The sequence below is a fragment of the Bubalus bubalis genome, chromosome 7 (assembly GCF_019923935.1).
Source record: "Bubalus bubalis isolate 160015118507 breed Murrah chromosome 7, NDDB_SH_1, whole genome shotgun sequence".
Lineage (NCBI taxonomy): Eukaryota > Metazoa > Chordata > Mammalia > Artiodactyla > Bovidae > Bubalus > Bubalus bubalis.
In genome coordinates this window covers 49941763-49969415 of record NC_059163.1, presented here as the reverse complement: position 1 = coordinate 49969415, position 27653 = coordinate 49941763, and the positions used below count along the sequence as shown (strand labels likewise).

Here is a 27653-nt window from a genome sequence, read left to right as displayed (position 1 = left end):
AGGTTACATATATATATAACCTTATATATACATACATGTATATATATGCATATATATGTGTGTATATATATGTATTCTGTATATATATATGAAGGCTGAGCGCCGAAGAATTGATGCTTTTGAACTATGGTGTTGGAGAAGACTCTTTAGAGTCCCATGGACTGCAAGGAGATCCAACCAGTCCATCCTAAAGGAGATCAGTCCTGGGATTTCTTTGAAAGGAATGATGCTAAAGCTGAAACTCCAGCACTTTGGCCACCTCATGCGAAGAGTTGACTCATTGGAAACGACTCTGATGCTGGGAGGGATTGGGGGCAAGAGGAGAAGGGGACGACAGAGGATGAGATGGCTGGATGGCATCACTGACTCGATGGACGTGAGTCTGAGTGAACTCCGGGAGTTGGTGATGGACAGGGAGGCCTGGCATGCTGCGATTCATGGGGTCGCAAAGAGTCGGACACGACTGAGCGACTGATCTGATCTGATATATATATATATACACACACACACACGAAGAGGCACTCTCATATTTTACTGATGGGTACACAAAGAGATTTGATTCTCATGAGGATAAATCTGTCAATATCTATAAATCTGTGTACTCATTTTCCCTTTGATCCTGCAATACCACATCCAGGAATCTGTCCCAAATATACAGTGGCAAAAACATAAAAAGATCTATATATGGATAATAAAGTTACCAACTGCAGTGCTATTTGCAAAAAATTAGAAACAACTCAGATGCCCATCAACTGAAAATTGGTTAAATAAGCTATGTCTTTTTTATTCATGCAATGAGATATTATGTAGCTATAAAAAGGAACTAATAATTTATTACTAATGAGTGATCTCCATAGTATATTAAGTGAAAAAAGCAAGGCATATATTATCATTTGTTTAAAGAGGAATATTTTTTAAAAAGCAGAATGGAAGAATAAACTTAGGTTTTTAGCAAGTTTTCTTTTCCACTTAGAAAGAGAAAAAAGAGAAAAGGGTAGAGAAAATAGAGATAGAAGTCAGACTCCTTTCAATAAACCTTGCTTTATGGGGATGACTTTGGAGGCATGAAACTACTATATATGATTATAAAACCAAACTACATTTTAGAAGTTATTAAATATCAGAATATTTAAAATAAAATAACTTAGATGTATACTCTGTTGGTGGCATAACTATACACTTAAAAATGATTAAAATTGACATTTTATGTTATGTTTATTTTACCACAACAATTTAAAAATTAAGTAAAAGAACACAGCATACATGTTGGGTTGTCACTCAAAGAACAGGTTACTAAAAAGGCCACTAAAAAGGATAGTCTTCCCTCCCTTGCTCTGAACTCACAACCAACTGCCATGATGTTAGCGGCCCACTGGAGAGGCACAGGAACTGGTCTCAAGCCAACAGCCAGAAAGGACCTGAGACCTACCAATGATGACCTAAGTGTGCTTGAAGCACCTCCAGAAGGCTGAATTTGTGGCTCCTCCAACCGAGCCCAGGGATATATGCACCCCAGCTAACACCCTGACTGTAGCTACATGAGGTACAGTCATGTAAGCTAGAGGTACCCAGTTAAACTGCACCCCACAAAAACTGACTCATAGCAACTGTGAGATAATAACATTTGCTGCGTTATGCCACTAACTTTTGAGGTGATTTGTTACACAGCAATGGAAGGAAAGTTATGACCAACCTAGACAGTATATTCAAAAGCAGAGACATTACTTTGCCAACAAAGGTCCGTCTAGTCAAGGCTATGGTTTTTCCAGTGGTCATGTATGGATGTGAGAGTTGGACTGTGAAGAAGGCTGAGTGCCGAAGAATTGACGCTTTTGAACTGTGATGTTGGAGAATACTCTTGAGAGTCCCTTGGACTGCAAGGAGATCCAACCAGTCCATCCTAAAGGAGATCAGCCCTGGGATTTCTTTGGAAGGAATGATGCTAAAGCTGAAACTCCAGTACTTTGGCCACTTCATGCGAAGAGTTGACTCGTTGGAAAAGACTCTGATGCTGGGAGGGATTGGGGGCAGGAGGAGAAGGGGACGACAGAGGATGAGATGGCTGGATGGCATCACCGACTCGATGGACATGAGTTTGAGTGAACTCTGGGAGTTAGTGATGGACAGGGAGGCCTGGCGTGCTGCAATTCACGGGGTAGCAAAGAGTCGGACATGACTGAGCGATTGAACTGAACTGAACTGAATAGATAACTAACAAACACAGGCCATTGAGTAAACATTCCTAGGGAAATGAGCCTTAAGTCCAAAAATGAACTGCAAATTCCATTGCTGGACTATAGCCAAGAGAAGAAAGTACATACGCCAACCAAAAGCTGCATTCAAGAGTGCTCATGGCAACCTGATTCCTAACAGCCCCTAACTAGAAGCAATGCAAATATCTACCAACTAGAAAAGGCATAAATAAATCATGGCATTTCACACAACAGAATACTTACTATATAGAAATGGAAAAAAAAAAACAAAATAAAACAAAACTACTATTTCATACAACAACATGGCTAAATCTCATAGAAATGAGAAAAGAAACCAGACAAGACAAAATGCCTGTACTGCTACTCTGAGACTGTTACATGTATAATGAGGGTACTATAAATGAGTAATTATGAAATATTTTAATAAAATATTATTCTTAGTGTTACTGAGAACTAGAATTCTCAGCTGAAAAATACAGATATAAAATAAAAAAGATTAACAAAAAATCTGATAGTATTGAAACTGAATTGGAAATGTCAGTATGAATTCATGAGGTACTCTGTCCTAAAAAAAAAAAAAAATCCCCTAGTTCTGACAATTGAAAAGGCCTAGAAACAATGGTCAACCCACTAGCAATGAGAACCCCTAGAACCCAAACTGTGGTCTTAAAATTCTATTCCCCAATAAAGGAATCAGGACTCCTTGGAGACATTGCTGACACCAGGTGTGGGGATGAAATGTACATGATGAGTTATACTAGATAATCAAGAAGCTATCAAAAATTACTAGTCATGTCAAAATAACTCAGTAAGCAACTTTAAGAGTCCCACTGGCCAAAGATTAAGTAATTTAAGTATTAACAATGGTAATTAACATAGTGAATTTTTAAAAACTCCAATATGTTTAAAGAGTCTATAAAGAATCTAGAGGTGAAGGGGAGACCCTAATCAGTCACTGTTGGAAAAAGCAAATATAATCAAGGCACTATTTTGAAATAGGTAAGCTAAGGGAAACTGTCAAGCTTTTGTCCAACCTTTCCCATACCAACTGTACTACTATATAGCATAAACTCATTGGCATCAGTCAATGGACATGAGTTTGAGCAAACTCCAGGATTCAATGAAGGATAGGGAATCCTGGCGGGCTGCAGTCCATGGGGTTGCAAAGAGTCAGACACAACGAAGCAACTGAACAACAATAACCACCACATAACAAATAGTATACATGGAATAGCTTCTCTTTACAGACCATTCCACCTAATAAATGAACAGTAAAGTTATAATTGATGCTTTTGAACTGTGGTGTTGGAGAAGACTCTTGAGAGTCCCTTGGACTGCAAGGAGATCCAACCGGTCCATTCTGAAGGAGATCAGCCCTGGGATTTCTTTGGAAGGAATGATGCTAAAGCTGAAACTCCAGTACTTTGTCTACCTCATGCAAAGAGTTGACTCACTGGAAAAGACTCTGATGCTGGGAGGGATTGGGGGCAGGAGGAGAAGGGGACGACAGAGAATGAGACGGCTGGATGGCATCACTGCTCGATGGACGTGAGTCTGAGTGAACTCCGGGAGTTGGTGATGGACAGGGAGGCCTGGCGTGCTGCAATTCATGGGGTCGCAAAGAGTCGGACACGACTGAGCGACTGAACTGAACTGAAAGTTATAATATTAAAATATCACCACTTTGCAAATCTTAATGATTTAATAGATTTCAAGCAGGAAGCCCATCACCTATTTTTGTAAATACAGTTTTCCTGGAACACAGTCATGCCCATTCATTTACATTTTGTCAACTGCAGCTTTCTCACTGCAACAGAAGAATTTACTAATAGCAGCAGAGGAGACCAGATGGGCCATAAGGCCTAAAATATACACTATCTGCCTCCTTACAGAAAACGTAAGATCTGATCTATATCATGGAGCACAAATGGCAGCTAATCGGCAGAAAAAGACAGACACTTGCCCAAAGACAAAGACTTGCTAAAAGAATCTGAACTGGAGTCTAAGCAAGTCTCTAGATCCAACTACCAATTAACATGAAATACAAAGGTTAGATGAGTATGCTTAATCACTGCACAGGAATGTAATCAGGAATATCCACATCTACGAGACAAAGACCAATTTATCCAACAAATAAATTTTAAAGACAAAAAGGAAGGCAGGATGAAACCTTAAGAGAAAAATCAACCAACTGCAATGGGGAAAGGGCTTATCTAGACCCTGAGCCTATCCAGTCAACTGTTTTTAAAGTGTGTGAGGGGACTTCCCTGGCAATCCAGGGGCTAGGACTCCACAGTTCAACTGCAGGGGGCACAAATTCCATCCCTGCACAGGGAACTAAGATCCTGCATTCCATGAGGTCTAGCCAATAAATAAATAAATAAAATGTGTGCTGCTGCTGCTGCTGCTGAGTCGCTTCAGTCGTGTCCAACTCTGTGCAACCCCATAGACGGCAGCCCACCAGGCTCCCCCGTCCCTGGGATTCTCCAGGCAAGAATACTGGAGTGGGTTGCCATTTCCTTCTCCAATGCATGAAAGAGAAAAGTGAAAGTGAAGTCACTCAGTCGTGTCCGACTCTTAGCGACCCCATGGACTGCAGCCTACGAGGCTCCTCCATCCATGGGATTTTCCAGGCAAGAGTACTGGAGTGGGGTGCCATTGTCTTCTCCAAAATGTGTGAGAATTACAGTTAACATTAACTGGATATTTGACTATATGGGAATTACTTTTTCAAAGTTAATAATGGTATAACGGTATCAACAGAAAAATACAAATAAATTTTATGATGCCTAGAATTTTCTTTAAAATAGTATAGGAATGGGAGGGAAGTTGGTGAGAGACAAGACAATTTGGCCATGACATGATAATCACTGAACCTGAGTAATGAATACAAGGGGATTCATTACACTAGTCTGTTAACTTTTATATATCTTCAATTTTCTATAATAAAAATTATAATAAGATATAACACTTCCTCTTTAGGCACTGAAAAATTCTGAAGTAAAAAAGAACAAGTAAAAAAAGGTCAAGAAGTATGCTAGGTTACCCCCAAAAGGCAACTTGACTGTGACAAGGTGTGGGGTCTTCTAAAGACGGGTAAAAAGCCAAGCTTGGAAAGAACTGGTTTAGAGATAAAGTAAATGACTGCCTACTAGATCCAAACTTAGTTATGTGACCTTTTCCAACTGCATCAGGCAGCTAGAACTAGGAAATATATATTTGGCAAATTAACTTAGGTTTGTGGTTTGGACAGGGTCTTCAGAATGTTAAAAAGGCAACAGAACATAAGATGCTGCTGCGAATATGATCACGAGGATTGGGTTTTAATTAGAAAAGCAAGAAAATGCCAAGAAACAAGTCATAATAAAGAAAAAGAACAGAGATCGAGTGTTATGATCATGATAGGAGACTCCAAGGCCTCAGAAGTGCAACTAATTGATGATGTGATCTATGAGACCTTGGGACTCCAGTCCTGGTGAGCTAGTAATGCTGATTTCTAGTAGGTTTCAGCTACCTGCCAAGCTCACCTTTCTCCCAAGCTCATTTTAGAAGGAATCTGTATTTTTTAAAAGGGTCCCAGGATTAGAATCACTGGTATAAGATGCAGTGATCCTGGAAAATATGAAGGTGAAAACAATGGATACTAAACAGGTCAAGGAAACATGATGAGAGTCACTAATAAGATACAAGAGACAGAAAGGGAACAAATGAGTTAAGTGAAGAATTCTAACAGTCAAGACAACAGAAGGATAAGAATGTGAAGAAAAAGAATAAAAGAAAGATATCACAATCCAAAGACAATGACTAATTGACAGTGGGACCTTATTCTAACCCCACGATTCAAAGAAAGCAGCCTAAAAATACCTCTATCAGATAGGTTGGGAAAGAAAAGGTATCCTCAAAAAAACAAATATCTATCAATTTGTTCATTACAGACATAAAGTGTTGTGTGTATGAAAGCACCAAAAAAAAAAAACACCTTATAAATTATTTAGTTAATTCACTCATTTCATAGATGAGGAAACCAACGGCTATGAAGACTAATTAACTTGCACTTAAGAACACTATGTAATTAATTATTAGAATTAGAGCTAAGGAGTACCTCATTCTTCACTCAGTCTCCTCATCTAACTACATGGTTTCTATTTGGAAACTTACCTCTTTACAGTGCTAAATGTCATCATATATATTTTATTTATAAATAAAAATTTGGTAACTCTTTGTTGACTGACACTCAAAATGAGTCTTCAATATTTTACGTCAATAATTTTAATGGTTTCCCATGTCAGCAACTTCTTCTGCTCAATTTTACTCCTCTGTACCCCACCCCAAAACATGTGTTTTGAATAAATCTCAGAGACATTCAAAAAACATATTGGCTAACTAGCACCTATTCTTCCAAAAAAAGGTTAAAAATAAGAAAAGGGACACACAGTGCCATGCTATAAAAAGAAGAGGTGGCATTACATACTTCTCTTATCAATTCCATAAATGTGCACATAGCTTACAATTATGTCAAGAGGATGCTCTTGACTCAGTGGACTCAAAATACCTAAGTAGGTAGGAAAAGATAGCAATAGGAAGAACTACCTCAGCCTTATAATAAGAAAATATAGAGTACAGACCTAAAGTTGGAATCCATGGCTCTAGCAAAATGAAAACAGAACCAATAACAAATCATAAAATACTAACACAATTCACTTACCATGCAAGTTCTAGTTTGGAGATGAAATTACTCTTTTATTTTCACAGCTTTTCTACTTCTAACATTTTTATCATTCCATAAAACAATTTTCTTCCCAAATAAAACTAGTTTTAGTAAACCCAGTTTTGAAAGCTCACTTATTGTAATAACCACTAAAAATGGTAATCACCTATAGCAGTAAATATAAATTTAGATCATTATTTAAAAAACACTTGTAGTAAAAATCTCTAATTATTAAATAAATATAAACTATGATCTTGTGACATCAGTAAGTACCACTTGTACCTCATTCAAAATGAAAATGAAATTATAAAATATCAATAGATAATACAGAGCATATAAAAGTGCACACACAACAAGGTGTTTACATATTTTTGTATTCTTCATAAATACTGCCTATTATACTATACCCAGATTATAATATGGAAAAATGTTCTGAAATCTCCAAAAATTAGGTATTATTGTTATTCTTAGATATGATTTTGAAAATTACCATACATACACAAAAGAATAGGTGCTTACCCATATGTGAAAAGAGAACATGGCACAAAAAAGGGGAAGGTAATTCAAATGAATTACCTGTTTTACAAATCCCTATTATTCCTTTTTAAAAGCACAATACATACATACCACTTACCACTTAGAAAGGGTTGCTGAGGCACAGAGTTTGTAGAAAAAACACCAAACATGGAAAGGATCCATCTAGAAGCTTTTTCAATCTGGAGCTTGTACTTTATAGGCACACAAGTGGGCACACTGGTGCAAAACAGTAGTGATTCACCATGTACAATGCAGAATGTGGAATGTTAAAGGCTGAACGACAAAGAAAAAAAAGAGAGAAAAGAAACATGGTAGGTTATTAGTTACTAATAACAGCCATGTTTAAAACAACAGTTGTAATACTTGGCAGGTTTCATGTAACATATATCATTATTGAACTTAGTTTTTAGACCTTGAGAATTTAGCCAAGAAGAACTTACTTACTAAAAAATCTCAACTATATAGGGAAAGAATCTGTCTGGAGAGAAAAAACAAGAAAAGGAGTATTTGTCATTTAAAGGTTCTAAGTTAAATCATTCATCACCGGTAACATTTTTTTCAAGTACATTGTGAATCTCCTCACCATCTAAGCAAAATTACCTATTTCTTGATGATACAAGGGTCATCATCATAACAGTCCTTCCATAGTACTTGAGTATACATACATTATGGGGCAATGACCCTACAAACCTTTTCAAAAGGTACCCTAAGGCACTCCAAGAAATGAGCAGTCTCTATTGCTAGTGGAAGTATCAATATCTACAGTATCAAGAATGTACTTATTCTTTGACCCAACAACCCTCCTTCTGGTACATTTTCCTACAGATACAATTCAGTTCAGTTCAGTTCAGTCGCTCAGTAGTGTCCAACTCTTTGCGACCCCATGAATCACAGCACACCAGGCCTCCCTGTCCATCACCAACTCCCGCAGTTCACCCAAACCCATGTCCATCGAGTCGGTGATGCCATCCAGCCATCTCATCCTCCATCATCCCCTTCTCCTGCTCCCAATCCCTTTCAGCATCAGAGTCTTTTCCAATGAGTCAACTCTTTGCATGAGGTGGCCAAAGTACTGGAGTTTCGGCTTTAGCATCATTCCTTCCAAAGAACACCCAGGACTGATCTCCTTCAGAATGGACTGGTTGGATCTCCTTGCAGTCCATGGGACTCTCAAGAGTCTTCTCCAATACCACAGTTCAAAAGCATCATTCCTACAGATACAATTGCACACTCACAAAATAAAGTGTACAGCAAGATTATTGTGGGATAATCTATAAAAGTGAAACACTGAAAACAACCTAAGAGGATTGGTAAAATCACCTATGATGCATCCACTATAAGGAATACGATGCGAGTATTAAAATGATTAAGGAAGCACTCTGTATTTCCACGGAAACATCATCAGAGAATGTACATATATGTTGTTATAGTCTGTGTTCTTAACAAGGGGAGGGAAAAAGGGAAGGAAGAATATCTATTTTTATTGGTTAAATTTTACTAAAAAGTACTGTAAAGAACCATAAGAAATTGCTTAAAAAAAGAGGCAGGGGACAGGAGAGTCAAGGGGATTGGTTACCAATAAAGGACGGTAAAGAAACAGGGATAGAAGCTAAGATTTCAAAGTGTCACTCTGACTTCCAAAACATGTAAATGTTCAAACAAAATAAAATTTAAAACAAGTTCCTCAAATAAGCTTAATTTTTACTCTTTCATCCCTTTTTTATTAAAACACAAGCTGTTATATGGTCAGTATAACAAGGCTACTCTCCTGGAATGTGCGTGTGTGCTAAGTCGCTTCAGTAGTGTCTGATTCTTTGCTACCCCATGGACTGTAGCCTGCCAGTCTCCTCTGTCCATGGAATTCTCCATGCAAGAATACTAGAGTGGGTTGCCATTTCCTTCTCCAGGGAATCTTCCCAACCCAGGGATTGAACCTGCATCTGTCTCCTGTGGCTTGTGCATTGTAGGTAGCTTCTTTACCACTAAGCCACCAGGGAAGCCCTGGAATGGTGAATGGCAAATTATTTCCTTGTCTTTCAGAGAAACTCTTCTCTTTCCTACTGGGAGTAATTCCACATATACTCAGTGCCTACTATCTACCAGCAATACATGTATCAGTGAACAAACCCGAAAGATGCCTGCTCCAGTGACCTTAAAATTCACTGTCACCCATTTACTCATTGCTAGTGAAGGTACACTAAGAAGAGGAAATGTAAATTTGACAACCATTCCGAAAAGTAAATTTGTCAATACATAACAAGAATCTTTAATACGTTCATAGCTGTTGACCTAGTAACTGTGTTCCCACAAATGCAAAATGCAGAGAGAATTTTATATACAAATTTTTTTTACACTATTTATAAAGAAAAATTTTTTACATTATTTTAAAAGAAATTTTACATTATTTATAAAGAAAAATTCTAAGGAATATAAATGCCTGAAATAGAGAAAATAGTTGGCTAAATTATGGTTTATTCAGCAGATGGAACATTATGCTACAGTTAACCTAGAAGTAATTTCTAGTTAAACATGTTAGATTAACCGCAAATATTTATCCCTACTCCATGTCTAGATTCTCTGAAATAATTGTAAAATTTTTAAAAGTAATAAGAAATAAGAACACAAAAGCCAGGGAGAACAGAATAGACATTCTTTGAGAGGATAAAATTAAAATAAAATTTCAAAAAAAGGGGGGCAGAATGATGTTAAACAACAATTTTTAAAAAAGGGGCAGGACTCAAAATTATATATAATTTTATCCATTTTTAAAAAATTACATTGAAACAGAGATAAATAACTTAATATTATTTCTAAATAGTGATTTAAAATAAATGATGTTTTTATCTTTTATGTTTTTCTGTATTTTCCAAAATATCTACAAAGGGCATTTATTACTGTTATAGTTAGAAAAATATAATCATTTTAAAACATATATATAACATATATATGGCTTAAGAAGGCCATAATCAAAACAAAGATAACAAGTGTTGGCAAGTGTATGGCTAGAACCCCCTTCACACACTGCTGGTAGGAAGATAAAATAGTATAGCCACTTTGGAAAACAGTCTGGCAGTTCCTCAAAAATAAAATATGTCCTAACCATTCCACTCCCGGGTATACAGCAAGAGAAATTAAAACATACATCCATGCAAAAATATGTTCACAATAGCATTATCTGTGATAAGCCTATACTACAGAAACTGTCATAACAGCATTATTTGTATTACAGTCAAAAGGCAGAAACAATACAAATGTCATCAACTGATGAATGGATAAATAAAATGTGGTGTATCCATCCAGTGGAGTGTGCTATAAAAAATACTGGTACATGGTACAACATAGATGAATCTGAAACAATTAGGCTAAGTGAAAGAAGCCAGTCACAAAAGGTTACACATTACATTATTCCATTTATATGAACAGACAAATCTATCAATATATAGAGAAAAGACAGATTAGTGGTTGACTCTGGACAGGGAGGAGATGGGGACATAATGGATACAGGATTTCTTTTAGGGGATGATGAAGATACTCTAAAATCAATTGTGGTTGTGGCTGCACAAGTCTGTCAATACACACAAACCTCAAATTGTACACTATAAACAGGTGACTTGCATGGTATGTGAATTATATCTCAATAAAGCTATTATATTAAAAAAATATACACAGTCTATCACTTCTTCACCGCTCAACAATATTTCACATATTATTCCTTATCACCTTGCAACACTATATAACAGGAAAAGCATTAGATTCAAGATAAAACCAGATTCTCATCAGTCCTAAAACCACTGATAAACCATAACTCCCAAGTTTCCATTTCCTTTTGTGGGGAATGAGGAGTCCTCTCTGGTACAGCACCTCAGTTTTCTCCCAACAACTGAAGTGCATTCCTACCAAGAGTAAGTTATCTTGTATTTGTCCAAAATTCGCCTTGCCAATATATCTTAGTTAAATTTTATATCAAAAGTATGAGTGCAAAAAGAAAATGCTTTGTTTCTGAAACTTAAGCCGAACAATTTGAAAAACGCAAGTCACTTTTAAAATATCCTGAAGAGAAGGCCTCAGCTCTACATCAAAAAACTGATATCTGAGCATTTATACACTTGACTATAAAACATTTAAGGCACATACCTTCCCTATGATTCTTCATCCCTATATAACACGATCCCAAATACTAGTTGATTATACAATCAATATTGTATAAAAGACTCTATTGCATGTAATTTATTTGTATAAAAGACTAACAGAAGTACACTATTATTACTAGTAATCTATCTCACACTCTAAAGACTGATGGTTGACCCTTCTGAGTTGTCTCTTAGAAAGGCTGAAACTTTTCTATCCTTCAAGTCTCAGGACCACCACAGTCCTGTACTCTCTACAGATATCTTCATCTCTCAAACTGAAAGAAGATGCCCAATGTAAACTTATCAAATTCAGTTCAAGGCTGCTAAAGTCCCTCTTCCTGTGCTCTTGGGCCCTCTGAACCCTCCTTTTTTAAAGCAAAACCTATATCTGACCTGTATATTCAGATGACCATTAAGGGGAAAAAAAATCTTACATTCATGCAACACAGACTTCTCTTTATTTCCTCTTACTACAATCTGGGCCTCTACTTCTTCAAGTCTCAACTCATCAACTCAGCCATTTACCCTCTGACCCCAACCACTGCAATACTAAAATACCCTTCTGTCAAAAGGACTCCACACAGCTTCTCACCTGCCCTCTCTCACTATTCTGATGCACCTCAGATACTGCTCCCAAGTCCATCTTTCAAATTGTATGACTCTGATCACAAAGCTCCCTGACTCGGTAATTCAGTGGTACTCCCAATGCCTACAGAATAAAGTCCAGAAATCCCTTAGCCTCACAGTCGAGGTCCTAATGGAAGAGAACAAAGTGCTAGCCCATCTCCCTAATGTTCTCTAGAACTCTGCTCTGTGCAAACACATGCCATTCCTTCCTACACCCAGATCTTCCTTCCATCTGGAATGCCCTCCCTTTGCCTCTATGCATTAAAGTCCTCTAAAGTCATTTTTAAAGTAGAAAATCACTTTTTAAATCACAGGCTTGGGTTTCTCAACCATAAGAGCTTCAAGGACTTTTTATAAGGGTTATAAATGTTAGAAGTATTATAAGTGTTACAATGTGTAAATTTAGAAAAATAGCCAACATATAGCACATAATGTTGTTACTGTTATCCATTCAACATAATGAGGGTTCAAAACATTTTTTAATTGACATGCAAAACAAAGAAGTCTTTTCCAATCATACTATAAACTTTGCTCTCAAAGCAACAGTTTAAGATCTGATACCTCTGGAAGTTAAGATGATGAAAATTTCTGATAATCAAAACTTCAGTTTCTGGGAATCTCACATAGATTTACGATGTATGAACAGCAACCTACTATTTCATGATTTAGTCAAGAACAACTCAATTTATAACTTATATATATGATTTCACCATATATATAAGTCATGTTGCTGTACACCTTAATCAGTGTTGCACGTCAATTATACCTAAATAAAATGGAAAGAAAAAAATTTTAATATATTTTAACTAATAAAATTTAACATTTAACCAAAAATGAGCGGTGAGGGCAAGCCTTATCAACATAAAGTACTTTCATCATTTACTTTTTTAAAAAGTAAGGTACATATAATTTACCATCTTAACCATTTTAAGCATACACCTCTGTGGTACCAAGTACATCCACACTGTTGTACAAAGACCACCACCATCCATCCCCAGAAATCTTTTTATCTTTCAAAACTGAAACTCTGTATTCACTAGACAATAACTTCTCTTCCGGTCCCCCCTCCCAGGCCCTGGCAACAAGCATTCTATCTCTGTTGCTATGAATTTGACTACTCTAGATACCTTATTTAAGTGGAATCATACCGTATTTGTCCTTTTGTCACTGGCTTATTTCACTAAACACGAGGCCTCTTTGAGGTTCATTTGTGTTATCATTTACTTTTTCAACAAGAACTCCAAAACCACATAAAGGACATGGTTTAAACATATTCTAGCTTAAACTCATAGTTTTAGCATACTCTGTATTATATGGCACTGGACTGCAGATTTGGCTGACTCAAATTACAGAAAGAAAGGGAAAGTAGAATAACACGTACTCAACAATCTGGTATGATACCAGGTATCAAACTAGGTGCATGTCACACAATGAAATCCACGCAACTCTAAACAGATAGGTTATTATTATTCTCAGTTGGTAAATGATAAAAAGGTCATTCAGAGGACCTCCCATGTCGCTGCCCTATCTCCATTTTATCATTCCATTTATCACTATCTGACATATAAACATACGTACATACATTTTATTTCCTTATGTGCAACTTATATGTAGGCAAAAAATAAGTTGAGAATCACATTTATTCAACAACGTTATATCTATAATACAATGCTGCTTAGAAGCTGAACATTTTATAATCTCTAGGTTTTCTGAGATGCTTGTCCATAGGTACATTTCTTAGATACTCAGAAGTTGAGAGACTTTATTATTGCCAAAGATATGGGTTTTTGGTTTTGTTTTGTTTTTTTTGAATAGGTATGGGAGGTGGGGGAGGTATTGGAGGACAGAAGTAGGGAATAAAATTCCAAGTAAAAAATCCAAGGGTCCAAGAAGGCTGGTCTCCAGTAAGCCCAGATCTGCTATTATAACATCCTCATCTTCTATAAATTTTGTTTTTTTAAATCAAACTTCACCCGAGGACTTTTCTACCAAGCAAGAATTTACAATACGAGGAGAGACACTAGGTTGTGATGGATGGTCTAGTTATCCTTGATATACTGTCACTATAATATTAACCATATTTACATTACACTACAGATTTCCTTTTTCTGTTTCAGAGTGAAAAATATTCCCACCACCCTGTACTGCTACATTTTGTCCCTTAAAATTGGTTAAAATTTTTCATCACATTTCAAGAAATTAAGAACTAGACACCTAACTTCTAAATTTCATAAACTGTATTTTTTCATAATGTAAATGAAAATATCTTCACAATAAGAAGAATTTTAAATGTTCTTTAGAGAAATCAAAAAATGTTAAGGGGTCCCACTAAATAAATTCCCACTTGCGACAAAAGTCTGCATTTCCCATTAGTTTACTGTTTTCAAAAAATAAATTTCTTTTCATCACAGTTTGAAAAATGTTACTTACAAAAGGAGTACTGTATTCACAAAATAATTTTATCTTCACTGATGTAACAAGAAGTCAGTGGTTTCCTTTTTGTGGTAAACAATGGGCCTTGGGAAACATGTTCTCTGGTAAATGTCTTTCACATATTTTTAAATACACAATTGGTTCCACTTCCTAATAATCACCATTTACCAGAAATGCAAAAGATAGAAATCTATCAAGATACACAATAAGACTAAGCAAGCCAAAAAAGAAGAAAGCAAAAGAAAATTACAAATGTTCCCTGAAGAGGGTGGGGTCGAGAAAACTTCTAACCCAACCCCAACCAGCTGTGGATTGCTTTTTAAAATGGAGAATATCAACGTAAGGTGACAAAAATCTTACATCTTTTCTCTCCATTCCTTAGGGATCAGGCCCATCAGTATCAAACATACCATAAGGATCACTCACCTTAAAGAGAATAAAAGGGGGTAAGCCCTCCTTGACCACAAAACTTTCCCTGTCAGTATGGCCCTGTTAATCTGCTCCCATTTATAATTAACATCTTCCAGACAACTCTCTCTAGTCAGCATTTCCGCACCTCACAATTCCATTCCCTCCCCTCTTCTAAGCACAAGACTGCTGCCAGTGTCACTGATGACCTCTGCTGCTGCTAAGTCGCTTCAGTCGTGTCCGACTCTGTGCGACCCCATAGACAGCAGCCCACCAGGCTCCCCCGTCCCTGGGATTCTCCAGGCAAGAACACTGGAGTGGGTTGCCATTTCCTTCTTCAATGCATGAAAGTGAAATGTGAAAGTGAAGTCGCTCAGCTGTGTCCGACTCTTAGCGACCCCATGGACTGCAGTCTACCAGGCTCCTCCGTCCATGGGATTTTCCAGGCAAGAGTACTGGAGTGGGGTGCCATCGCCTTCTCCAACGGATGACCTCTACCCCTCATGAAATCCAAAGGTCAACAATCAGGACTCATCATGGCTGACTCGCCAGCAGCATTTCTCTCCCTCGTTGTTGAAAACCTTCTTCACTTGGATGGCAAGATGCCACACTTCCTGGTTCTCTCCTTTTCCTCAGGAGTTGCTCCTCCTCTGCCTGTTTCCTAACTCAAAATGTTAGAGAGCCCAGGGCCAGTCTATCCCCTTTTCTCCACTGACATTTACCTCTAGATCTTATCTAGGCTAAAGGCCTTAAATTCAAACCTGGAACTTGTCAGCATATAGATGGTATCTCTGGCCCAGACCTCTCTCTATTGAGCACTAACCTTGCAAATTCAAAGACCTGTCTGTTCATCTAATGGGATGTCAAACACAACTCTTAACACCGTATCCTAAATCTTTGCCTACTCCCTGCACTGCACCTCAGTAAATAATGCCACCATTCTTCTAGCTGCTCAGCCCAGAAATCTGGCAGTCACTTTTATTCTTTTACCTCACACCCTCACATCTAATCCATCAACAAGTTGTGTCAACCCTACTTTCAAAATGCTGGATGTTTTAAATCTGACCACTTCTTTCCCACCCACTGCAACCTCCTAGTCACAGCCATTATCATTTCTGGCCCACACAATTCAAGGAGCCTCTTAACTGGTACCCATGAATCTGCTTACCCCTTAATTCTCCACATAGTCACTAGATTTTTTTTTTTTTTGCCACATCACACCATGGAGCTTGCAGGATCTGTTCCCCAACCAGGGATTGAGCCTGGACCAAGCAGTGAAAGCATCGAATCCTAACCACTAGACCACCAAGCAGCTCCCAAAGTGATCTTTTTAGACTATAAATTTATTCACTCAACTTGTGCTCAAAAATTCTCCACTTGTTTTCCATCAAATGTAAAAAATATCTGTGGTCTCCCTAAAGTTTCCTTTCCTCTATGCTAGCTACACCAGCTCTCCTGCTATTCCTCAAATTCAAGAAGCTTACTCCCACATCAGAGCCTGTGTACTTGCTAATCCCTCCGCTGGGAAAGTGCCTTCTTTTGAGTACGCCTTGTTCTTGCCCTTCAGAAGACTGCAAATGCCACCTCCTGCAAAGAGGCCATCCCCATCACCCTATCAGAAATAACCCACACCTGTGCATGTGTGATGTTCAAGCTGGTTTTAGAAAAGGCAGAGGAACCAGAGATCAAATTGCCAACATCCGCTGGATCATCAAAAAAGCAAGAGAGTTTCAGAAAAGCATCTATTTCTGCTTTATTGACTATGCCAAAGCCTTTGACTGTGTGGATCACAATAAACTGTGGGAAATTCTGAAAGAGATGGGAATACCAGACCACCTGACCTGCCTCTTGAGAAACCTGTATGCAGGTCAGGAAGCAACAGTTAGAACTGGACATGGAACAACAGACTGGTTCCAAATAGGAAAAGGAGTACGTCAAGGCTGTATATTGTCACCCTGCTTATTTAACTTATATGCAGAGTACATCATGAGAAACGCTGGACTGGAAGAAACACAAGCTGGAATCAAGATTGCCGAGAGAAATATCATTAACCTCAGACATGAAGATGACATCACCCTTATGGCAGAAAGTGAAGAGGAACTCAAAAGCCTCTTGATGAAAGTGAAAGTGGAGAGTGAAAAAGTTGGCTTAAAGCTCAACATTCAGAAAACGAAGATCATGGCATCCGGTCCCATCGCTTCATGGTAAATAGATGGGGAAACAGTGGAAACAGGGTCAGACTTTATGTTTCTGGGCTCCAAAATCGCTGCAGATGGTGACTGTAGCCATGAAATTAAAAGACGTTTACTCCTTGGAAGGAAAGTTATGACCCACCTAGATAGCATATTCAAAAGCAGAGACATTACTTTGCCAACAAAGGTTCATCTAGTCAAGGCTATGGTTTTTCCTGTGGTCATGTATGGATGTGAGAGTTGGACTGTGAAGAAGGCTGAGCGCTGAAGAATTGATGCTTTTGAACTGTGGTGTTAGAGAAGACTCTTGAGAGTCCCTTGGACTGCAAGGAGATCCAACCAGTCCATTCTGAAGGAGATCAGCCCTGGGATTTCTTTGGAGGGAATGAAGCTAAAGCTGAAACTCCAGTTCTTTGGCCACCTCATGCGAAGAGTTGACTCATTGGAAAAGACTCTGATGCTGGGAAGGATTGGGGGCAGGAGGAGAAGGGGAGGACAGAGGATGAGATGGCTGGATGGCATCACTGACTCGATGGACGTGAGTCTGGGTGAACTATGGGAGTTTGTGATGGACAGGGAGGCCTGGCGTGCTGCGATTCATGGGGTGGCAAAGAGTTGGACACGACTGAGCGACTGATCTGATCTCTGCTCTGATCTGTGTATGTGTGCTTAGTCGCTCAATTGTGTCCGACTCTTTGAGACTCTGCACTGTAACCCACTAGGCTCCTCTGTCCATGGGATTTCCCAGGTAAGAATACTGGAGCAGTCGTCATTTCCTCCTCCAGGGGATCTTCCCAACCCAGGGACTGAACCTGAGTCTCCTGTGTCTGCTGTACTGCAGGTGGGTTCTTTACCTGCTGAACCACTGGGGAAGCCCAACCAACACTCATCATACTCTAAACAGACTTAATTTCTCATCATAGAGCCTATCATCTAATATCTGTTTAATGTTTGCCTACCCGACTAAAAAGGAAGTTTCAGGAGGGCAGAGGCTATCATTTGTAATCCCCAGTATCATCATCTCCTAGCTCACAGGTATACAATAAAAATTTATTAAATAAATGATGGCAAATATATGATATGCACTAACAAAAACAAAACAAGAACCAATATATAGACTTTCAAACATTTTATTGAACAAAGTGAATATTAACTACTTTATAAGGTTCTCTTTTACAACCTTTAGAGGAGCTAAGGGAAGCAGAGAATGAGAGAAGAAAAGAAGTGAACTTTCTTGTCTTCAGCACATAAATCCAATATATTTGCATACCCTACCTTATATACATTTTCAGATGGAACCTAATGTCTCCAGAAAATAGCAAGTTTTAAACTGTTTCTTTCCTTCTTGTTAAATACCTGAATCAAGCTGCATCCAAACAATCAGCTTAAAAGGAGGAACAATGCTTAGAGGATAACCTAGGAATACATATTTGACCAGACCTCTGTTCCACTAATCTGTAAGATAATTTAGTCAACATAAAAAGGAAAACTTTAGCAAGAGACGGGAAATTAAAAAGCGGTATTGCCCCCAATCCTGAAATTTTGAGCCTCCACAAAGATATTTTAAAGTAAGAAAAATGGGAAAGGAGAAGCAATGTGTCATTGATGGGCTGCATCCTCAGAGCTAGCTTACAAGTCTACTCCACTGAGGTGCACACCAAAGGCCGATGCTCAGTCCTTCCCACCATCAAATTCACGGGGCTAGATACTAACTGCAACCTTCAACAGACTCTGACTATCCTTTAAGAGAAGAAGACAGAACAAAATCTCGTGCCAGGCTGTGAGCCTGTACTATTTATCAACACAGAATAGGGTGTACACAGAACAATCACCAGTCTGAAGAAGAGAATTGGCAGATACAGAACTGATCAAAATGTTCTCTTGGCAGAATTCTAAACAAAGAGGTAAGAAGTGAAGCCATTTGACTTTCTAAGATATTCACTGTTTGGGGGGCATGGAGTGGCAGTCAAGCAGACATTCTACAAAGGTATATCTACAATCAGGGATAGGGACTTGAGGAGACTCCTCTCAAAAAACAACAAAACATTCCATAAGAATAACAAAGACACAAGGGATATCAACAATACCCACTTTCCCTTTCCTTCTAGGCTCTCCTTCTCCCTCTTGAAGTCAGGCATGGTCATGTGATTTATGTTGGCCAATGAAATGTGAGTAGAATTGATAAATAAACTTCCAATGGAAGTATTTAACTGTTGACACTAGGTTCCAAACCTCTCTTTCCCATTGTCTCTGTAATTATAGAGGGAGCTACTGATATGAAAGTACAATGTCAAACCTGTAGAGAGAAGATACTTGCCCCAAATGCATGGACTTGAATGAGAAATTCTTGCATTTTTGGCATGAATAATTTTAGGATTGTTTTCACTGCAGCATAAGCTAACTTAACTTGATTATTTTAAAATTCTAATAAAATTAATTAAAATTCCGCAAATCCAGAAAATCAGACAAGGGAAAATATTTCAGAGACAAAAAAACATACACACATGACAGCATAATGAGAAACAGTTTATAACCATCCATAGAAATAGAGGATTTTAGTAGAACCTCTCTCCAAAATAATTTCATCTTAATTTAAAAAATTTTAAGAATAGTCGGCTATCTCTGAAAGGATGCACAAGAAACTGATAATACTGGTTGCATCCAGGAAAGGAAACTAAAGTAATAGAAAAGGTAAGGAGAGACTTCCAGTTTTCATTCTGGCATGAAAGACATCACTCCATCTTTTAAAAAAAAGTAAAAAGATAAACAAACTGAAAAAGCAACAACTCTTCTTAGATTCATAACCACTAGTCCCAAACTTGGATGCAGGCAGATGCAGAGACTCACAACTTTTGAGAACAAAACCCATGAGCAGACGCTTCCACGGAAGCCAATGGCAGGGTACGAAAACCTGAAGTGTAATTGATAAATTGAGAGGCTCAGCGTGGACAACTATGAGCGTTAAAAACTCCAAGGGGACCAATACTAGGGGGAACCCCATACTTGTGTGAGTTTATCTCCAACAGCCCCACTTGATTCTAATGTGTTTGTGTGCTCAGTCATGTCCGATTCTTTGTGACCCCATGGGCTGTAGCCCTCCAGACTCCTCTGTCCATGGGATTTCCCCCAGTCAAGAATATTGAATAGGTTGCCATTTCCTCCTCCAGGGGATCTTCCCAACCCAGGGATCAAACCCGAGTCTCTTGTGCCTCCTGCCTTGGCAGGTGGATTCTTTACCACTGAGTCACCTGGAAAGCCCCCTGGTTCTAATAGTGAATATCAAAGAAAAATCTCCTCAGGTTTCTGGCAGGGGGAAGGGGTAAATATTTTGAAATACTCCAAAGTATTCTGTTCTTCTTGACAAAGTTTGCCCTCAGGAGAAACTAAGAAACTATTACCTAGAACCTAACTGACGTAGGAGAAGGGAAATACCCAACGCTAGCTCCCTCTGGCCATCCTGCACCACCACCTAAGGTGGGAGAAAAGACTGAGAAGCACTTGTGAAGTTCAGTCTGGAGGAATAGGTTGACTAAAAGGCTGCAATCTAATCATGGGGTCTTAACACACCTCCCCTCCTTCCGCATCTCCATACCACATTACTGAAGAAGGCCTATTAAGTCAGTCTCTTTTACTTTAAGTAAAAGTTCTTAAGTACTTTTGAGAACAAAACCCATGAGCAGACGCTTCCATGGGAGCCAATGCCAGGGTAAGAAAACCTGAACTGTAATTGACAAATTGAGAGGCTCTGAGTGGACAACAATAAGCGTTAAAAACTCCAAGGGGGCCAGTACTAGGGGGGATCCCCATACCTGTGTGAGTTTATCTCCAAGAGCCCCACCTGATTCTGTGTGTGTGTTTGTCTGCTCAGTTCTGTAAGTCCATGCCCAACTACCAAGAAAATATTACAAAGCATACTAAAAGGAAAACAAAGCAGAAAATGAAAAGACAAAGTAAGCATCATAACCAAATTCATATGGCAGGATGTTGGAGTTTCCAGACTGGGAATTCAAAACAACTAATTAATATGCTAATAGCTCTAGTGGATAGAATAGAAAGCAGGCAAGAAAAGATGCACAATGTAAGTAGAGAGATGGAAATTCTAAGAATCAAAAAGAAACATTAGTGATCAAAAACATTGTAACTGAAATTGTAATGGAAATAAAGAGAAGCACTGATGGATTAAGGAAAAACTTATGTGAGCTTGAGGATGGACAGGGAGGCCTGGTGTGCTGCGATTCATGGGGTCACAAAGAGTCGGACACAACTGAGCGACTGAACTGAACTGAGGATATATCACAGAAACCTGCAAAGAAATAGAATACTGAAAAGCAAAGAGAAAAAACACTGAATAAAATAAAACAGAATATTCAAGAACTGTGCGACAACTACAAAGGATCTAACATACATGTGATAAGAACAGGAGAAGAAAGAGAGAAAGAAACAGAAGAAATATTTGAAACAATAATGACTGAGAATTTCCCCAAATTAATATCAGATACCAAAACCACAGGTCCAGGAAGCTCAGAAAACACCAAGCAGAAAATACAAAAAGGAAAAAAAAAAAAAAAAAAAAAAAACCCAAATCTACGACACCCAGGATGTATCATGTTCAAAATCAAAGATAAATTTTAGAAATCCTGAAAGAAGCCGGAGGAAAAAGTAAACATTACCTATAAAGGAACAAAGAATCAAAATCACCTTCTTTTGAGAAACCATGCAAGCAAGACGAGAGTGGAATGATATATTTCAAATGTTGACAGAAAAACAAACAGACCTAGAATTCTGTACCCTCAAAGTCACCCTTCAAAAGAGAAAGAGAATAAAGACTTTCTCACACAAAAGTTGAGAAAATTTGTTGCCTTCCAAAAAAATATTAAAAGAAGTTCCTTAGAGGGAAGGAAAATGATATAGGTCATAAACTCAGAGCTACACTAAGAAAGGAAGAATATCAAAGAAAGAATAAGAATGTAAAATATCAACTTTTACTATTTTTAGTCATAACTCATCTAATAGACAACAATTTGCTGAAAATAATAATAGCAACAATGGATTCAATTATCTATGTCTAGAAGTGAAATGAAGGACAGCACACTGATATAGGGAAGAAAGGGAAGAATTAGAATTATTTTACTATAAGTTACTCTCTACTCATGAAGCAGTATAGTGTTATTTGAAAGTAGATTTGGATTAGTTGTAAATATATACTGGAAAATATAGAGAAATGACTAAAAACAGTTTAAAAAGAAGTATAATTGATATGCTAACAAAGGTGAGAAAAGAGAATTGGATTAAATACTCAAAACCATAAAAGGCAGAAAAAGGCTTAAAGGAAGAGAAAAGAAAAAAGAACAAGGGTAACAAATAGAAAACAAATATGGAAGAAATTAATCCAATTGTATCAACAATCACTTTGAACATCAATGGTCTAAATGACTTGATTAAAAGACAGATTATTAAAGTGGATTGAAAACCCAGACCCAACTATATTATCTACCAGAAACCCACTTTAAATATAAAAACACAGATTAAAAGTAAATGGATGGAGAAAGATATACCATGCTAAAACTAGTAAAAGACAGACTGTCTGTGTTAGTTGCTCAGTTGTGTCCAACTCTTTGTGACCTTCACTCAGTTGTACCTAACTCTTTAGGATTGTAGCTCGCCAGGCTCTTCTGTCCATGGAATTCTCTAGGCAGGAATACTGGAGTGGGTAAGCCATTCTCTTCTCCAGGGGATCTTCCCAACCGATGGATCAAAGCTAGAGACAGATTCTTTACTGTCTGAGCCACCAGGGAAGCCCTAATAAAAGACAGATTAGCTATTCTAATTTCATACAGAGCAGACTTAAAAGCAAAGAAAGTTATGAGCGATATAGATGGGACTGTGCGTGCATGCATACAGTCAGGACTCTTTGCCACCCTCTGACTGTAGTCTGCCAGGCTCCTCTGTCCATGGGATTATTCCAGCAAGAATACTGGAGTGGATTGCTATTTCCTCTTCCAGGGGGATCGTCTCAATCCAGGGATTAAACCCACAGCTCCTGCAGCTCCTGCATTGGCAGGCAGACTCTTTACCACTGAGCCACCTGGGAAGCCCATATATGGGATTACAGAATGATAAAGGGGTCAGTTCTCCACAAAGACATAACAATCTTCAATGTATATCTACCTGAAGCAAAAACTGAGAAATAGATGAACCCACTATTATAGCTGGAGACTTCAATACCCCTCTGTCAGAAATAAACAGGCACAGCAGTCAGAAAATCAATAAGGACATAGAACTCAACAACACTGTCAATCAACTGGTTATAACCGACCTCTGCAGACTACTTCAACAACTGCAGGATGCATATTCTTCTCAGGCTTGCAGATAATATTCACCAACAAATTTAAAAGAAATCACAACATCTACTCTCAGACTGCAGTGAAATTAAGCTAGAAATCAATGACAAAGATAATAAGAAAAATCTCAAATCACATGGAGATAAAACAACACACAGGTAAATAACGCAAGTCAAAGAAGAAATCTCAAAAAAAATTTTTTTAATATTTTGACTAAATGAAAATGAAAACACAATTACCAAAATCTGTGGAAAATTGCAAAAAAAAAAATCCATAGAAGGGAATTTATACTAATAACATTGAATGCATATATTAGAAAAAGAAATCTTAAAATCAATAAACCAAGTTTCCATTTCTAAAAAGTAGAAAGAGCAACTAAGTGCCAAGAGAAGAAAAATAATAATAAATTAGGGCAGAAATCAATTAAATTAAAACAAAATTAGCAGAAAAAAATTAATAAAACCACAAGCTGATTCTTTGGAAAAAAATTAGTAAAATTGACAAATCTCTAGCCAGACTAAGGAAAAAAAAAAAAAAAACAGATACAAATTGCTAATAATAGAAATGAAAATGGACATCACTACAGATCCTATGAATATGTGAAAGAATGAATAAATACTATGAACAACTCTATGTCCACAAATCTGATAACCTAAATGAAATGGAACAATTCTTTGAAAGACACAATCTGCAAAAATTCTCACAAGAAGAAATAGACAATTTGACTAGGCCTGTTTTTATTAAAGAAATTGAATCAATAATAACATTCCAACACAGAAAGTACCAGGCCCCTTACAAAAATTAACTTAAAATGTATCACAGACCTAAATGTAAAATGCAAAACTATAAAATTCTTCATAAATAACATTAGTAGAAAACCTTAATGACCTTGGGTATGGCAATAACGTTTTAGATATTACACCAAAAGCACAATCAATAAAAGAAATGGTAAGGATATTGTTAAGCTGGACATTATTAACATTAAAAACTTCTGCTCTGCAAGACACTATCAAGAGAATAAGAAAATAACTACTGACTGAGAGAAAATATTTGCCAAATACACACCTAATAAAGGGCTGCTGGGGAAAAAAACAAAAACAAAGAGCTCTTAAAATTCAATACAAAAATGACACAATTTAAAAATGGGCCAAGAACCTTAACAGACATCTCGCCAAAAAAGATATTCAGATAGCAAATAAGCATAGAAAGAGATATGTCACAGAATATTTCATCAGGGAAATGAAAATATAAACAATGAGATACCACTGCATTTTCTATTAGAATGGCTACTTTCAAAATAATGATAATACCAAATGCTATAGAGAATGTGGAACAACAGGAATTCTGATATACTGTTGGTAAAACGTAAAATAGTATAGTCACTTTGGAAAAGTTTGACAGTTTCTTACAAAACTAAATATACTCTTACAACTCAGCAACTGTGCTCTTTGGTATTCACCCAAGTTGAAACCATGTCCATGCAAAACCTGCATATGGATGTTTACAACAGCTTTATTCATAATTGCCAATCAAGATTTCCTCCAGTAGGTGAATGGATAAACTCTGCTATGTCCAAACAATGGAATATTATTCAGCACTAAAAAGAAATGAGCTATCGAGTCACAGGAGGACTTGGAGGAATCTTAAATGCATAATGTTAAGTAAAGGAAGCCAATCTGCAAAAGCTACATACTGACATTCTGGAAAAGGCAAAACTATGGTGACAGTAAAAAGATCAGTGGTGGCCTGGGAGGGAGTCGGGGGATGGACAGGCAGAGCACAGAGGATTTTAGGGCAGGAAAAATATTCTATATGATACTATAATGGTGGATATATATCAGTACACACCTGTCTATACATAAACACCAGAAGTTAGCCATAATGTAAACGATGGACTCTGCGTGATTATGATGTTCAATGGAGGTTCATCAAATGTAAGAAATACACCACCCTGAAGGGGGATGTTGTTAACAGCAGAGGCTATGCATGAATGGAAGAAGGATTATATGGGAAATCTCTATGCTTTCCTCTTAATTTGCTTGTGAACCTAAAACTGCTCTCTGAAAAGAAAGTCTTTACAAAAAATAAACTCTATTAAAACGGTTTTTAGTTTAAAAAACAAACCTTGCCTTTTGTGATCTGACTCTGATTTCAATTATTTCTACAAATCTTAAAAATCAGGTTTTCAGCTTTAGTTGCCATTAAAACAAAATTTGTTTAGAAATGTTTAAATAACACATGCATTGCTATATCAAAGGCAATGCCCCACAATTCTGACTTACAAGAAACCAGTCTCCCTATTAAAATTAACTTTTGAAAAGAAAATTCAATGTTTTATCAAATATTTGGATCTTGCAAAATAATTTTACAAACAAGAAAAATGAGACATTTTCAGAAACTGGTTTTACATGATCTGTGATATAAATCAATTTACAATGCAATAAGTTGTATAAAAATTATAAAGTATGTGCTTATAGGCATTTTTCAAGTGAGATGTTCATAGTTTTCATTAGATTCTCAAAGGGAGCCATCACTTAGATAAGAGGGATGGTATGGGGAAGGAGGTGGGGGGGGGCTCAGGATGCGGAACACGTGTACACCTGTGGCAGATGCATGTTGATGTACGGCAAAACCAATATTTGATTTAGGTCATACCTGAATGGTCTAGTGGTTTTCCCTACTTTCTTCAATTTAAGTCTGAATTTGGTAATAAGGAGTTCATGATCTGAGCCACAGTCAGCTCCTGGTCTTGTTTTTGCTGACTGTATAGAGCTTCTCCATCTTTGGCTAGAAAGAATATAATCAATCTGATTTCAGTGTTGACCATCTGGTGATGTCCATGTGTAGAGTCTTCTCTTGTGTTGTTGGAAGAGGGTGTTTGCTATGACCAGTGCATTTTCTTGGCAAAACTCTATTAGTCTTTGCCCTGCTTCATTCCATATTCCAAGGCCAAATTTGCCTGTCACTCCAGGTGTTTCTTGACTTCCTACTTTTGCATTCCAGTCCCCTATAATGAAAAGGACATCTTTTTTGGATGTTAGTTCTCAAAGGTCTTGTAGGTCTTCATAGAACTGTTCAACTTCAGCTTCTTCAGCGTTACTGGTAGGGGCATAGACTTGGATTACTGTGATATTGAATGGTTTGCCTTGGAAACAAACAGAGATCATTCTGTCGTTTTTGAGATTGCATCCAAGGTACTGCATTACGGACTCTTTTGTTGACCATGATGGCTACTCCATTTCTTCTGAGGGATTCCTGTCCGCAGTAGTAGATATAATGGTCATCTGAGTTAAATTCATCCATTCCAGTCCATTTGAGTTCGCTGATTCCTAGAATGTCAACATTCACTCTTGCCATCTCTTGTTTGACCACTTCCAATGTGCCTTGATTCATGGACCTGACATTCCAGGTTCCTATGCAATATTGCTCTTTACAGCATCAGACCTTGCTTCTATCACCAGTCACATCCACATCTGGGTATTGCAAAATCACTGCAGATGGTGACTGCAGCCATGAAATTAAAAGACGCTTACTCCTTGGAAGGAAAGTTATGACCAACCTAGATAGCATATTCAAAAGCAGAGACATTACTTTGCCAACAAAGGTCCATCTAGTCAAGGCTATGGTTTTTCCTGTGGTCATATATGGATGTGAGAGTTGGACTGTGAGGAAGGCTGAGCGCCGAAGAATGGATGCTTTTGAACTGTGGTGTTGGAGAAGACTCTTGAGAGTCCTTGGACTGCAAGGAGACCCAACCAGTCCATTCTGAAGGAAATCAGCCCTGGGATTTCTTTGGAAGGAATGATACTAAAGCTGAAACTCCAGTACTTTGGCCACCTCATGTGAAGAGTTGACTCATTGGAAACGACTCTGATGCTGGGAGGGATTGGGGGCAGGAGGAGAAGGGGACAACAGAGGATGAGATGGCTGGATGGCATCACTGACTCGATGGATGTGAGTCTCAGTGAACTCTGGGAGTTGGTGATGGACAGGGAGGCCTGGCGTGCTGCGATTCATGGGGTCGCGAAGAGTCGGACATGACTGAGCGACTGAACTGAACTGAA

General features: G+C 37.8%; 1 protein-coding gene across 3 annotated transcripts in view; it reads right to left on the bottom strand.

Annotated features, from left to right (window-relative positions):
* The window catches only part of FRYL (FRY like transcription coactivator), a 264481-nt gene that overhangs the window by 211252 nt on the left and 25576 nt on the right, over positions 1-27653 (bottom strand). For 2 of the 3 annotated variants that reach the window (XM_025290069.3, XM_025290064.3), the window contains exon 2: positions 7556-7731. Coding sequence is in view for 2 of the 3 variants with exons in the window: in XM_025290064.3 (XP_025145849.2) it covers positions 7556-7607 (52 nt within the window). In the remaining variant the exon portion in view is untranslated. Of the gene's footprint in view, positions 1-7555; positions 7732-15008; positions 15075-27653 lie in introns of all 3 variants that reach the window. The other variant, XM_044945882.2, reaches the window with a different exon arrangement.